Source organism: Salvelinus fontinalis, chromosome 8, assembly GCF_029448725.1.
Source record: "Salvelinus fontinalis isolate EN_2023a chromosome 8, ASM2944872v1, whole genome shotgun sequence".
Taxonomy (NCBI): Eukaryota; Metazoa; Chordata; class Actinopteri; order Salmoniformes; family Salmonidae; genus Salvelinus; species Salvelinus fontinalis.
In genome coordinates, this window is record NC_074672.1 from 17639412 (window position 1) to 17655068 (window position 15657).

A 15657-nucleotide genomic window follows, 5' to 3' on the forward strand; every position below is an offset into this window, starting at 1 on the left:
CAACAGTCAGCGGTTGAGCTGGACATTTTGCACAAACACAGTCTTTACAACGTAATGTCCTCAATGTGAGCAGTTTATTTCTGGATGCATTGTTCAGGCAGTCACAGAAGTAGCAACAACAACATTTGAGGGCCGCCGCCGGATAACTTTCCTGTTGGGTAACAATCACATTTTGGAACAATGAGCGCATTCTGACATCGCGTTCCAAAAAAAAAAAAAAATCACACTGGTGGAACCGTTAGAGATATTTGGAACTCACACCTGAAAAGGTTAAACACTTGTTGGGCAATAAATTTACAAATGAAATGCCTTTTATCTTGTCTGACGGAGTTGACATAAATCCAGTACTTTGCATTTTCTGAAAATATGAAATCATTATTAGGTTGTTCCTGTACATGGTGTGATAGCTGATACTTTGGTCTATCAAAATATATATTTCAAATGTTAATATTAAGAAAAATATTTGTGGGAAAAAAAGTAGATTGTCTCATCTTTCAAGAATCTCTGAGCACAATGAAGCTAGTTTGTGTAATCATTATGGCTGTGAAGGGGAAAACATCCCACCTGATTAACTATTAGCTAGAGGGCACTAATTATATAGTGTAAAACTTCAATTAAATGGCGAGTCTCAAATAGCCACCTGTCCCTTTTAATAGCCAGGCAACAGCACACATTTCAGCAAATAAACCCCTGTTTCAAATAAACACCAGGTGTACATTAAATGTTTACAAGGTTACCATGAATTACCATGAATTGTTTACAAGGTTTGCTGTTTGCTTTGTTCCATAAAATAATGCAGTACTGACTTGGAGAAATTATGGCAATCATCCTTTTTTTATCGGCAGTAAGAAACTGCTAACAGCTGAGAACTGCTGCTAGCTAACTTGCAAGCACAACAAATCAACAACTTAGGGAGATGAGACTCCCAGAAATCAACAACTTAGGGAGATGAGACTCCCAGAAATCAACAACTTAGGGAGATGAGACTCCCAGAAATCAACAACTTAGGGAGATGAGACTCCCAGAAATCAACAACTCAGGGAGATGAGACTCCCAGAAATCAACAACTTAGAGAGATGAGACTCCCAGAAATCAACAACTTAGGGAGTAGAGACTCCCAGAAATCAACAATTTAGGGAGATGAGACTCCCAGAAATCAACAACTTAGAGAGATGAGACTCCCAGAAATCAACAACTTAGGGAGTAGAGACTCCCAGAAATCAACAATTTAGGGAGATGAGACTCCCAGAAATCAACAACTTGGGAGTAGAGACTCCCAGAAATCAACAACTTAGGGAGATGAGACTCCCAGAAATCAACAGAAAATTCACAGTCAACAGCTAATTATTAGAATCAGGTGCGCTAGATGAGGATTGGAGTGAAAACCTACAGGACGGTAGCTGTCCAGGAACAGGGTTGGAGAGCCCTGGTGTAAATGATAGCACAGTATACTATCCATTCCGTGTGATTAATTATCTCACTGCTCTCTCTTCTCTTTGTATTTGCCCCTCTGACCATTCAACTCAAATGCAGTTCAATTTTCTTTATGGGCAAAGCTACCATACATTAATGTTGTCGTAGCAGGATTAAGGTTGTAGATCTTTCGTTTTCTCGCCTTCGACAGGACAAAGGCTGTCTCTCGCTCCATTATCTTCTCTCTCACCCACATTTCACCCCTGTCTTATCTCAATAACTCTTCTCTCCCTCTCGATCCCTCCCTCTCTCTTTCTGTATCTCGCTCCTCCCATAATCTATTATTTTCTATATACCTCACCTCACTCTCCCTCTCGTGAGCACCCGCCCCCTCTATCGCTTTCCACACCCATTCGCTCTGCAGTAAAACAGTTCAGTCTGGTTTCTCTAAAGATTAAAACTCTCTCTCCTCTCTCTCTCTCTCTCTCCCTTCCGCCCTCTCTCTGACTTCAGTGAGACGCTACGCTGGACCTTTCCTCAGTGGAGCAACACCAGGGATATGTTTTAGTTCATTGTTTCCTATTGATCTCACTCCCAGGCATTTGGATCTAAGCATCTCCAGGCTGTTTTAAGGGAATTCAGGCTTTTCTTTGCGCTACGTATGTTATTCAAAGAGTCATGTTGGAAAGACTACAGTCTGCTTTGAAAACTGTCAAGGACTCCAAACGTAATTATGTTGCGTAGTTTACGTTTAATGCACTTAGCTTTGGATAGTGGTGGTATTTATATGTACGTGTTTTGGCTTTCTGGTTTCTGGTTGAATGCTGTCTGTCAAAGTTTGATGCTTTGCTTGAGTTGTCACACTGTATGAGTATGTGTGTGTGTGTGTGTGTGTGAGAGAGAATTTTGTTTAATTTAAATTAACATTACAGATATGCACCAGATGCTGTCAATTAGTTCAACAGCTGCAATATGTTTCTCGTCCTTTGTTTCCTCGGGCACCATTGGCGTTTGAGACATTCATGGTATACTGTAAGCAGTAGCTTAAACAGTTGTTGTACTGTATTTGAGGATGTGATCCTACAAGTGGTTATAGTACTGGTAAAAATAATCAGTAGTAGTAACATTAGTAATTGCAACAGTAGTGGTAGTGTTAGCAGTTTAACAGTGGCAGCTTAGGTAGCAGCCAGCAGGTATGATAGTACTGTAGTAATGGCAGTAGCAGGTTTAATAGTAACATCTGTTGACGTAGCTGCGTAGCAATCATGCTAGTTATCAGTTGTGCTAATAGCATTAGCAAGCATGTAACGTACCCACTGCCTCTCCTGGCTTTAACACATTTCCTCTATATGCGGCCTGCGGTGCTGGAGGGATCTCTGCACTGCCTGATTGCCTGAAGCATGGGAGCTGTAGAGGTACTGTTATCAGTACTGAGCGGTGATCAATGCAGCGCGTCACAGTCACAGTCAGCCTGCTCTGCTACTGGGCATACTTTACTGCAGTGGGATTACTCCTGACAGACAGGAGAACAAGGAGAGCCAGAGGAAATACGTGTGTGTGTGTGTGTGTGTGTGTGTGTGTGTGTGTGTGTGTGTGTGTGTGTGTGCATTGCTGATGCATTATGTATGATAACACTATCTTATAAAACTCTGCTCTGATTTGACCTGATTGCAGTTTCATGCCTGGGTCACCCAGATTGTACTCAGATCTGGAGAGACAACTTAGTCCTTTGACTCATTTAAAACAATGATTAACCGGATGTGATCCTCCACACACCACATCTGCCTGACTATCATAGTCTGGGATTACACTCTTGTTGATTGTACAGCAACAATGGGACAGATCAGGAAGTACTTAGTGTACTGTATGGTTTTCATACTAAGACTAGGAGGAGGGAGGGGGAGGGAGTGTGGCATCTCTGATGCATGAGTATCTGTCTCTGGGTGTTGATGTTGTCTGATTGGTTATATAATGACGATGGCAACACAGGACAGCCAGCTGTCACCACACACAGCCCAGTACACCTAGGAGAGAGAGAGGGGGGCTTTGCGAGATGGCGGAGGCAGGCAAGAGGGTGTTACTGTATGGCAGGGTGAGGGAAGCGAAGAAGAGGGAGAGAGAGAAAGGGAGTAGGGAAGAAGGGAAAGAGAGGAGGTTGGCAGATGGTCCTGTAAGAAGCTTTTCAAATCAAATCAAATTCTATAGGTCACATACACATATTTAGCTGATGTTATTGCGGGTGTAGCGAAATGTTTGTGGTCCTAGCTCCAACATTGCAGTAAAATCAAACAATTCACAACAATACACACAATCTAAAGTAAAAGAATCGAGTTAAGAAATATAATATAAATATTAGGATGAGACAATATCGTAGGGCATTGACTAAAATACAGTAGAATAGAATACAGTATAAACATATGAAATTGGTAAAGCAGTATGTAAACATTATTAAAGTGACCAGTGATTCCATGTCTATGTACAGTTGAAGTCGGAAGTTTACATACACTTAGGTTGGAGTCATTAAAACTCGTTTTTCAACCACTCCACAAATGTCTTGTTAACAAACTATAGTTTTGCCAAGTTGGTTAGGACATCTACTTTGTGCATGACACAAGTCATTTTTCCAACAATTGTTTACAGACAGATTATTTCACTTATAATTCACTGTATCACAATTCCAGTGGGTCAGAAGTTTACATACACTAAGTTGACTGTGCCTTTAAACAGCTTGGAAAATTCCAGAAAATCATGTCATGGCTATAGAAGCTTCCGATAGGCTAATTGACATCATTTGAGTCAATTGAAGGTGTACCTGTGGATGTATTTCAAGACCTACCTTCAAACGCAGTGCCTCTTTGCTTGACATCATGGGAAAATCAAAAGAAATCAGCCAAGACCTCAGAAAACAAATGGTACACCTCTACAAGTATGGTTCATCCTTGGGAGCAATTTCCAAACGCCTGAAGGTATCACATTCATCTGAACAAACAATAGTACGCAAGTATAAACACCATGGGACCGCACAGCCGTCATACCGCTCAGGAAGGAGACGCGTTCTGTCTCCTAGAGATAAACGTACTTTGGTGCGAAAAGTGCAAATCAATCCCAGAACAGCAAATGACCTTGTGAAGATGCTGGAGGAAACGGGTACAAAAGAATCTATATCCACAGTAAAACGAGTCCTATATCGACATAACCTGAAAGGCCGCTCAGCAAGGAAGAAGCCACTGCTCCAAAACCGCCATAAATAGCCAGACTACTGTTTGCAACTGCACATGGAGACAAAGATCGTACTTTTTGGAGAAATGTCCTCTGGTCTGATGAAACAAAAATAGAACTGTTTGGCCATAATGACCATCGTTATGTTTGGAAGAAAAGGGGGAGGCTTGAAAGCCAAAGAACACCATCCCAACCGTGAAGCACGGGGGTGGCAGCATTATGTTGTGGGGGTGCTTTGCTTCAAGAGGGACTGGTGCACTTCACAAAATAGATGGCATCATGAGGTAGGAAAATTATGTGGATATATTGAAGCAACATCTCAAGACATCAGTCAGGAAGTTAAAGCTTGGTCGCAAATGGGTCTTCCAAATGAACAATGACCACAAGCATACTTCCAAAGTTGTGGCAAAATGGCTTAAGGACAACAAAGTCAAGGTATTGGAGTGGCCATCACAAAGCCCTGACCTCAATCCCATAGAAAATTTGTGGGCAGAACTGAAAAAGCGTGTGCGAGCAAGGAGGCCTACAAACCGGACTCAGTTACACCAGCTCTGTCAGGAGGAATGGGCCAAAATTCACCCAACTTATTGTGGGAAGCTTATAGAAGGCTACCCAATACTAGTTGAGTGTAGGTAAACTTCTGACCCACTGGAAATGTGATGAAAGAAATAAAAGCTCAAATAAATAATTCTCTCTACTATTATTCTGACATTTCACATTCTTAAAATAAAATGGTGATCCTAACTGACCTAAGACAGGGAATCTTTACGAGGATTATTTGTCAGGAATTGTGAAAAACTGATTTTAAATGTATTTGGCTAAGATATATGTAAACTTCCGACTTCAACTGTACAGCAGGGTCGAGTAACCGGGTGGTAGCCGGCTAGTGATGGCTATTTAACAGTTTCATGGCCTTGAGATCGAAGCTGTTTTTCAGTCTCTCGGTCTCAGCTTTGATGCACCTGTACTGACCTTGCCTTCTGGATGATAGCGGGGTGAACAGGCCATCGTTCGGGTGGTTGATGTCCTTGATGATCTTTTTGGCCTTCCTGTGACATCGGGTGCTGTAGGAGTCCTGGAGGTCAGGCAGTGCGCCCCCGGTGATTCGTTGGGCAGACCGCACCACCCTCTGGAGAGCACTGCAGTTGCGGGCAGTGCAGTTGCCATACCAGGCGGTGATACAGCCCGACAGGATGCTCTCAATGGTGCATCTGTAAAAGTTTTTTAGGGTTTTAGGTGCCAAGCTGAATTTCTTCAGCCTCCTGAGGTTGAAGAGGTGCTGTTGTGCCTTCTTCACCACGCTGTCTGTGTGGGTGGAGCATTTCAGATTGTCGGTGATGTGTACGCCGAGGAACTTGAAGCTTTTCACCTTCTCTACTGTGGTCCCGTCGATGGTGAAAGGGGCGTGCTCTCTCTGATGTTTCCTGAAGTCCACGATCAACCTCTTCATTGTGTTGACGTTGAGGGAGAGGTTATTTTCCTGGCATCTCACCTCCTCCCTGTAGGCTGTCTCGTCATTGTTGGTAATCAGGCCTACAACTGTTGTGTCGTCTGCAACCTTGAGGATTGAGTTGGAGGCATGCGTAGCCATGCATTCATGGGTGAACAGGGAGTACAGGAGGCGGCTGAGCACGCACCCCTGTGGGGCCCATGTGTTGAGGATCAGCGAAGTGGAGGTGTTGTTTCCTACCTTCACTACCTGGGGGTGGCCCGTCAGGAAGTTCAGGACCCAGTTGCACAGGACGAGGTTCTAACCCAGGGCTTAATGATGAGCTTGGAGGGCACTATGGTGTTGAAGGCTGAGCTGTAGTCAATGAACAGCATTCTTACATAGGTATTCCTCTTGTCCAGATGGGATAGGGCAGTGCGATGGCGATGCATCGTCTGTGGATCTATTGGGGCGGTATGCAAATTGGAGTGGGTCTAAGGTGTCAGGTAAGATCCTTAACTAGCCTCTCAATATCATCCTTAACTAGTCTTTTAGCTGAGTTAGTTTAGGAGATTAATGAATGAAGCCAATGCGTTTTATTGTGAATTATTGCATCATACTTTTTAACGATATTGGTTCATTTTGTAGGGTTGAGATTGCATTTTTCATGGAAACAGACATGACATTGTATAACGATTATCCATTTCCCATGTCAATCCTCAGTTATGATCTTACATTTTTTCAGAGAAGCACACACACACACACACACACACACACACACACACACACACACACACACACACACACACACACACACACACACACACACACACACACACACACACACCATGGGCCACCTTAGCTGCAGTCTGTGTCTCTGATGTTGTGCATGACAGTGAGGGTGAGTCAATGCAGTGTGAGTGATGTTTTGTAAGCTGAGTTGAGGGAGGTGGGGCTGGGAAATGCTGGACAGGGTTCTTCTCACAGTCAGGGAAAATGTCAAGCAAGCACAAACATCATAGACTGAATAAAGTGTGTGGTTTGGTGTGTGTGTATGAAAGAGAGAGTGTATTTAAATAGGTCAGTATAGACCAGGTTACTGTCCTTTGCTAATTATGCAACACATTTCTTGCCTACAGTTTAGAAAAGGACTGCAGTATTGGGATAGCGAAATGGACAGAGGGAATTATTACATTATGTATAGAGTTTGCTTGTCTCTGGTACTATAAAAGATTGAAACACACACAGTTAGAAGACATGTTGTACTTGAAAATGTTGTCAAATGAACAAGGACAAAAACTCGTCCTTGGCGTGTCAGGGGGATGGAGGGATAGGCTGATTGATGGGGAAATGAAGGAGGAGAGGAGAGCTTTGGAGATGGGAAGATAGAGAGTGTACAGACTAAGTGCAGTCATTGATTATATAACCCTGCCAAAAACAGCATAGGCTTAATTACAGCTTGTTTTGAGGGATTCTGGCCCGAACCAGGATGATTTAGATCCCCTCTCTCTGTTCCCACGTGTCCCTTTTAGATGACCTCGCTTAATAGCTCTTCACTCTAATTAGCAACCAATTCAAACAAAAATACAAGTATTGGTGAGGAACAGGTGAGGAACAGGTTTGTGGCATTCTCTCTCTTCAAGTGTTAAAGTTTCTACTGCAGCACTGTACTTCAACCAAGGGTTTGGTGTCTGAGGTTTGAGGAACATGTGCTCTTGTATGATCCTGTATGATACAGGACTAATTAGGGGTTTATGAGATGGTGGAACTGTGGAACTTCACTCTCTCTCTCTCTCTCTCTCTCTCTCTCCTCTCTCTCTCTCTCTCTCTCTCTCTCTCTCTCTCTCTCTCTCTCTCTCTCTCTCTCTCTCTCTCTCTCTCTCTCTCTCTCTCTCTCTCTCTCTCTCTCTCTCTCTCTCTCACTCTCTCTCTCTCTCTCTCTCTCTCTCTCTCTCTCTCTCTCTCTCTCTCTCTCTCTCTCTCTCTCTCTCTCTCTCTCTCTCTCTCTCTCTCTCTCTCTCTCTCTCTCTCTCTCTCCTCTCTCTCTCTCTCTCTCTCTCTCTCTCTCTCTCTCTCTCTCTCTCTCTCTCTCTCTCTCTCTCTCTCTCTCTCTCTCTCTCTCTCTCTCTCTCTCTCTCTCTCTCTCTCTCTCTCTCCTCTCTCTCTCTCTCTCTCTCTCTCTCTCTCTCTCTCTCTCCTCTCTCTCTCTCTCTCTCTCTCTCTCTCTCTCTCTCTCTCTCTCTCTCTCCAGCCGCCTCCCTCCTCCCTCACCGGTTCGTGACGGTGCGTCGGGGCAGTCCTTCGGCGAGGAGCGGTCAGATCCGACCCGGTGACCGGTTGGAGGCGGTCGATGGGCGTTCTGTGGTGACTCTACCCCACCGGGAGCTTGCCCATATCCTGCGCCGAGCTGGAAACACCCTACGCCTGACCATCATCCCCCGTCCTAGCACATGTGAGTGCAAAGGAACACACCTGTATACACACACATATTTACACACATACACACACAGCCTATACACTCACATTTAAGAAGAAAATAAACTAATCTCCTCCCCATTCTAGTTCACAGGGTCACTAAGACACTGTCAATGTTTTCTGTGTGTACATGCATCCAGTACCTTTTTACTCTCCGTCTTCATTGACATGCTAACCTCACCCCTCCTCTCTCTCAGACTCATCCAGCCTATCAGAGACCGCAGACTATGACCCCAATTACAGAAGCAGAAAAGGGCACAGGTCACGACCCAAGGTGAGGGCAGGGGCCATCCTTCCATTATGTGTGTCTGAGTGAGTGTATAATGTCCTCGGTCAGTGCTTCCTTTCCACAGAGACATTCGCACTCGCTTTCACCGTTTCTCTGTCTGTGTATCTTTCTCTTTTCCGGAGACTGACATGCACCTCTCTCTCTCCCTCTCTGTTTCTTCTTTAGCATGACTCTAGGTATTACAGTGTGGATCTAGACCGCGGCCCAACAGGTTTTGGGTTCAGTCTGCGGGGGGGAAATGAGTACAACATGAGTCTGTACGTACTAGGACTGATGGAGGGAGGACCTGCCTCACGCAGCCACAAAATACAGGTGAGTGTATTGTTTTAGAATGTTGGACCAACCGAGGCTACCTCTTTAAAGAATGCTGTGTCTAATGTTTCCCTGTAAAACTGTAAGTTACCTCAACTTGAGGACTGTGCTGTAACTGTGTGCTGTAGGTAAGTGACCAGTTGGTGGAGATCAATGGGGACAGCACAGCAGGGATGACCCACAGCTTGGCTGTAGAGCAGATACGCAGGGGAGGACACCGCATACACCTGGTGCTAAAGAAAGGCAACGGATACGTACCAGATTACGGTAAGACACAGAAAAGTTGGAATCACTGTAAAACCCCAGAGACACTCCTTCCACAGCACAAACTGTCACTCAGTTTCACTTGATTTTAACAGACTAGGTGGGATGAGGACTGAGGATAAGGTGGCGACTAGAGAGAATCAGGACATTCAACTGAGCATAACCACTAGAGAATCCTCCTCAAACTGTCAAACTTCTGTTGTTTATCTCTCTTGGCTGTTGTTTATCTCTCTTGGCTGTTGTTTATCTCTCTTGGCTGTATTATATCTCTCTGACTGTATTATATCTCTCTGGCTGTATTATATCTCTCTGGCTGTCTTGGGTGTATAACCTCTTACCCTTCTACTAAATTACTAACAATGCTTTTCTTTTTTCTCTTTTTGGGGCTTTCCTTCCTTTTATTATTTCTCTCCTTGTGATTCATTCTTTGAACCCTCCATCTCTCACCTTCTCTCTTACCTTCCCTCTTACCTTCCCTCTTACCTCCCCACCACGTTTTCCTTTGCTCTCTCTTTATTTCCTGTCTTCTTTCCCTGTTTTATTTTACTCCACATCTTTCTCTTCTTCTTTGCTCTTCCTCCGTTCCTCTTCTCTCCCTGTCAGTGGAGCTGTCCAGTCTGTCTCTATGTATGACCAACTCCAAGCTAGGCGAGCCTTGCTTCTATGTCATCGGCCGGACAGAGAATACGCGGTTGGTAATCGTTCCTGTTAGTCCTCCATTTATTTGTCTCCTCCTCAATCCCTATCTTGTCTCTACTGTTGTCCTTACTGTTGTCTTTAATGTTGTCTCTATCTTGTCTCTACTGTTGTCTTTAATGTTGTCTCTATCTTGTCTCTACTGTTGTCTTTAATGTTGTCTCTACTGTTGTCTTTAATGTTGTCTCTACTGTTGTCTCACTGTTGCCTTTACTGTTGTCTTTAATGTTGTCTCTATCTTGTCTCAACTGTTGTCTTTAATGTTGTCTCTACTGTTGTCTCTACTGTTGTCTTTACTGTTGTCTTTAATGTTGTCTATCTTGTCTCTACTGTTGTCTTTACTGTTGTCTTTAATGTTGTCTCTATCTTGTCTCTACTGTTGTCTTTAATGTTGTCTCTATCTTGTCTCTACTGTTGTCTTTACTGTTGTCTTTAATGTTGTCTCTATCTTGTCTCTACTGTTGTCTATACTGTTGTCTTTAATGTTGTCTCTATCTTGTCTATACTGTTGTCTTTAATGTTGTCTCTACTGTTGTCTCTATCTTGTCTCTACTGTTGTCTTTACTGTTGTCTCTATCTTGTCTCTATCTTGTCTCTACTGTTGTCTTTAATGTTGTCTCTACTGTTGTTTCTATCTTGTCTCTACTGTTGTCTCTACTGTTGTCTCTACTGTTGTCTCTACTGTTGTCTTTACTGTTGTCTCTACTGTTGTCTTTAATGTTGTCTCTACTGTTGTCTCTACTGTTGTCTCTACTGTTGTCTTTACTGTTGTCTTTGCTGTTGTCTTTACTGTTGTCTCTACTGTTGTCTTTAATCTTGTCTCTACTGTTGTCTCTACTGTTGGCTTTAATGTTGTCTCTACTGTTGTCTCTACTGTTGTCTCTACTGTTGTCTCTACTGTTGTCTTTGCTGTTGTCTCTACTGTTGTCTCTACTGTTGTCTTTAATGTTGTCTTTAATGTTGTCTCTACTGTTCTCGTTGTTGAAAATACCTTTTGTGTCTCTGTGCGTTGAAACCCTCATTGTGAGACCATGATCATCCACATGCTGAAATGTTGAGACAGGGGTGCCAGTTAAGTCAATGAGAACAATATCCCTTGGTTGAATTGATGTGTATGCAACCTTGCCACTAGAATCTTCTAAGTGTTGCTCAATGCAAAAGAGAGCTAGTGATCTCTACGCTTCAACAATGCAGGAGACATTTGCATGAGAGCACACAATGTTTATATACTGTAATGGTTATAACGAAGGGTTACCTGGAGGTCAGGGAAGTAGCAGCTGTTGAGACAACACAACCTGCACACAGCTACAGTTTCTTACAAGGATTCCCTGTGAACTCTGGAGTTCCTCTACAGTGGTTATGTAACATCACCTGCTTCTCTAACTCTCCTCATTCTCTCCACCTATTCAATGTGTTCTCTCTGTTCCCTACTTCCTGGGTTCCTCCCTGTGTGTTCATCAGGCCGTGAGCGCAGAGTCACCTCCCCCTTCCTCCCACTGCAGCACCCCAAGGAGCAGAGTGTGGCTGCAGTAGACCCGGCCCGCCGGGCGAGCCGCAGCTACAGGTCCAAGGTGAAGAAGCGGGGGAGGTCTTCGAAAGGGAGAGAAAACAAGAAGAAAGGAAGTAGGTCAGGGAGAGGCAGAGGCAGCAGCTCAGAGGGAGAGGAAGGAGCAGGGGAAGTGAGACACAGCCCTGATTCAGACCCTGGTCCTGAGAGACAGGAGGAGGACAGTGAGACAGGAGGCAGCGGCCTGAGAGAGAGGACTCAGGTGAGAGAGAGGGATAGGAGGAGGAAGAACAGGAACAAGGGAGGCTCTCACAGTTTACCCAGAGATGCCCTGAGGAAACATAACAACGATAACATACACATAGAGGCAGAGAGGGGGAATGAGAGAGGGAGGGAGAGAGAGAGGAGGAGAGATAGAAAAAGGAAAAGCAGGAGTGAGGAGAGGGTCAGGAAGAGGGAGAACAACAGGAAAACAGAGGAAGAGGAGAAGGTGAAGGAAAGAGAGGAGAAGAAGGATGTGGAGGAAGAAGAGGTGGAAGAGGAGGAAGAAGATGAAGAGGAAGATGCTTATCTCCCCATTACTAACAAAAGGCTGCCCAGGCCCAAGCAAGACTGGGAGGAAGAGGATGTGGAAGAGAGGGAGAGGAAAAGGAGAGAATGGGACATGGAAAGAGAAAGGGAGTTGGAGAGTGAGAGGTTGAGGGAGATAAAGTGGGAGAGGAAGAGGATAAATGATGAGGAGAGAGAAAGGTCTCAGTCCCTGAACAACCTGCTCTCCTTGGAGTCTCGCGTGGCCTCTCCACTACAGAGAGATCCCTTCTCCTTCCTAACTCCCTCCTCTGAGCTGGAGCATGCAGAGTCAGTAACCAGCCACTCAGATGGCAGTGTGTATGCTGCCAGTGTCTCTGGCCTCTCGCTGGCCCTCACAGAGGGGTCTGTTCTGGGGACCCCGGCCCTGCTGCTCCCAGGCCCCTGGCTCAAACCCAGCCAACAGAGGATCACTGAGGTCATACAGGAGAACGGGCTTGCAGGACAACAGAGAAAAAGAGGGAGAGGAAGGGGAAGAGGAGTCATGGAAGAATCAGGAATATAGATAGCAAAGCAAAAGTACACATGCTGTTTGAGGAAACCGTTATCATATCAAGGGTTCATGATCAAGAAGAGTACCAAACTGTATCCCCTCTCACATACCGGTATATGCTTGCTTTTTAAAACTATACTCAACACAGTTGGTTTTATTGTGATGCTTTTGATATGTCATATTATTTAGTAATATTCTTTGTGCCTTTTGACAGCTGGTTTCTGACAGATTTTACTGTTGACAATGTTCATTTGTAAATATTTTTAAATGTTCCAGTGGAACAGAAATCAGTTTCTCTCTTCTCCTCTGTGGAAATCCCCTAGTCCTCTTTCTGTATACAGCACCTTTCTCTGCTCTCCTTCAGGAGTTGCAATAGAATTGTCCTCCTGCAGTTTTTAGGAACTGGCATGGTCTTTCTCTCTGTAGTGATACATGACACTGTACTTAAGTATTGGAGTTTCAGTTCCCTTCCACTGTAGATAGAGAGACAGCATAATACCTCATGATACTGAGCAATAATATGCAACAAACCCAGGCTACACATTGTCCAGGGAATGTGAAGGGAAGGGGTGGTATTGTATAGTACCTGCAACTCCTACTGTCCATCCAACTGTTCTGACATAGATGCTGTTCTGTGTGTTCATTTGATTGTGATGACTTTCAGAGGACCGTGACTTTGACAGCCAGTTTGTGCTGTGTGTGCAATCTATATACTGTCTAAATATTTGTATTAAATACATATCTAAATACTATTGTATATACAATATTTAATGGAGCCCTGATTAGTATTGTTGGTACTGTGAAATATAATAATACATATAAAAGATAAAGGCTACTGAAAACATTTTAATCAATATTATAGACTTGTGATTTCATGTTATTGAAATTAATGTTGTGATATTGGTAAAGTATCAGGGTAAACCCTTCTATCAAACAAATCTTACCAAAGTAATACAGCATGCATAAATATTTCAATTGTCTTAATGTTTATTCCTGGAAGTTAGAACAGAGACACTATCTATTCTGCAGTAGTGCTGTGCCCTCTTCAGTAGTGGTGGAGAGTTGACTCCAAAAGAGTTGATTCCTTGACCACAGAGAGTCAGAGTCGACTCTTAAAATCCCAATAGGGTCTGACTCCAGCAGATACCTTATCACGCCACTGACGCTGTGAGACATAAGAGATGAGACAGGAGGTCGAAGGTTGCCAGATAGGATTGTATGTTACCGCCAACAACAGCATGGGTACACACCAACAGTATGGGTACACACCAACAGCATGGGTACACACCAACAGCATGGGTACACACCAACAGTGTGTGTGGTGTCTCTCTTGTTGTGATGGCGTGTTTTGTCCTATATTTAATTTTTTATTTTTTATCCCAGGCCCCCGTCCCCGCAGGAGGCCTTTTTCCTTTTAGTAGGCCGTCATTGTAAATAAGAATTTGTTCTTAACTGACTTGCCTAGTTAAATAAAGGTTAAAAACAATACAAGTACTAGCTAGCTGCACAAGCAACCGTGGTTAACACTACTCCCTGGACCAGAGCTAGTGTTCACAGACAGCACGGCGTCAGCGCACATAATCTGCAGCCGGATGCTTCAAAAAATCAGAGTCATTCAAAAAAATGTGCCGTGGGAACTAGGCTGATGTTGGCTACTGGTTAAGCCTAGAATCTTTTGGTATCAAATGGCTCCATATGCATTGCTAATCAATCACCCAGTTCAGCGCACACACTCTGACAATGCAGCTGTAGCTAATTGGAGCTAATTTTGGAATGTTTTGTCAAATTGAAGTCGGAGTGGAGAAAGAGTCGACTCCAACTGCTCTGATAGCAGGAGTCGGAGTCGGATTCAACTCCCAAAATCCCGGAGTCGTTCATCACTACTCTTAAGTGCCACTTGCAGTTGCCTTGGTAACCAAACCCATACTGAACCATTAAGCTGGCTCATACTGTGTATGTGGCATTTGGATAATGAATGAGTAGTGGGTGTGTCGTTATAGTCCCCTGTCATGACTAAAATGATCAAATATCTACGTATTTGTCCTGTCTATTGATCTTCAGTAAAAACAGCCAACGACTCCTGACATTGTGTTATCTGAATAAATAAAGGACAAGATATTAAATCAATCTGTCAGTGCTTTGCCAAACAATTGGCAGACAATTGTAAGCCAGTTATGGGAGTTAGGGCCCAAATATGCTATTTTTGTACAGATGTATTTTTTAAATCCCCAGGTATTGAGATATATAATCGATAAACCAATATATATTAAGTTAAAGTACTGAAAACTAAATACAGGAAGACATATATTGCTTTCAATTGACATCCTATTCAAAACATTTGGAAATGGCGCTGTATGTATTGAATTATCTGACCCACCAAAACAGTGTTGTGAGGGAAGCAACTGAGTATGTATAAATTAAAGATGTTGTCTAATTTTAGATACAGTTTTTACATTTTTTTTCTCATGCCAATGTAAAAAAAGCAGAGGTGTCACATCACAATTAGCACAGCACGTCTCCAGTGTTAACCAGAATATGAATCAATTATTACACATCAGCACATGACTACCGAACCAGTCCAGTTAAGCTCCATTTTTTTATTGAGAATGTTGTTGTTACTGTTGTAACTTGTGTTTTTCAATGCTTTGTTTTTTCATTTTCCTAAAGAAGATAATAGCCAATAAATTGTTAACAAACTTAAAATAAACTGCTAATAAAATATTTATATTACTTTACATAATTCTCTCATCTATTTTGACAATACGTGTGTGAGTATGAGACGAGGTTCATTGAGAAGATGTTTTCTACTTAAAGCAGTAGATGGCAGTAAAATGTGGTACAGTGCGGAGGGTGAGGGTGGAAATGCATCACCAAATGTGTGCGTGCGTGCTTGTGTGCGTGTGTGTGTGTGCGTGTGTGTGTACGTGCGTATGTTTTCATCCATCTTATCTTTGGTATCACTGGAGGGCAGT

At 43.4% G+C, this 15657-nt stretch overlaps 1 protein-coding gene across 1 annotated transcript in view; it reads left to right on the forward strand.

Annotated features, from left to right (window-relative positions):
* The window catches only part of LOC129860776 (membrane-associated guanylate kinase, WW and PDZ domain-containing protein 2-like), a 49450-nt gene extending 34025 nt beyond the window's left edge, over positions 1-15425 (forward strand). Inside the window, exons 13-17 of the mRNA XM_055931504.1 lie at positions 8313-8513; positions 8734-8810; positions 8991-9137; positions 9266-9404; positions 11559-15425. Coding sequence (XP_055787479.1) covers positions 8313-8513; positions 8734-8810; positions 8991-9137; positions 9266-9404; positions 11559-12697 — 1703 coding nt within the window. The 3' untranslated portion in view covers positions 12698-15425. The remainder of the gene's footprint in view (positions 1-8312; positions 8514-8733; positions 8811-8990; positions 9138-9265; positions 9405-11558) is intronic.
* The last annotated feature ends 232 nt before the right edge of the window (positions 15426-15657 follow it).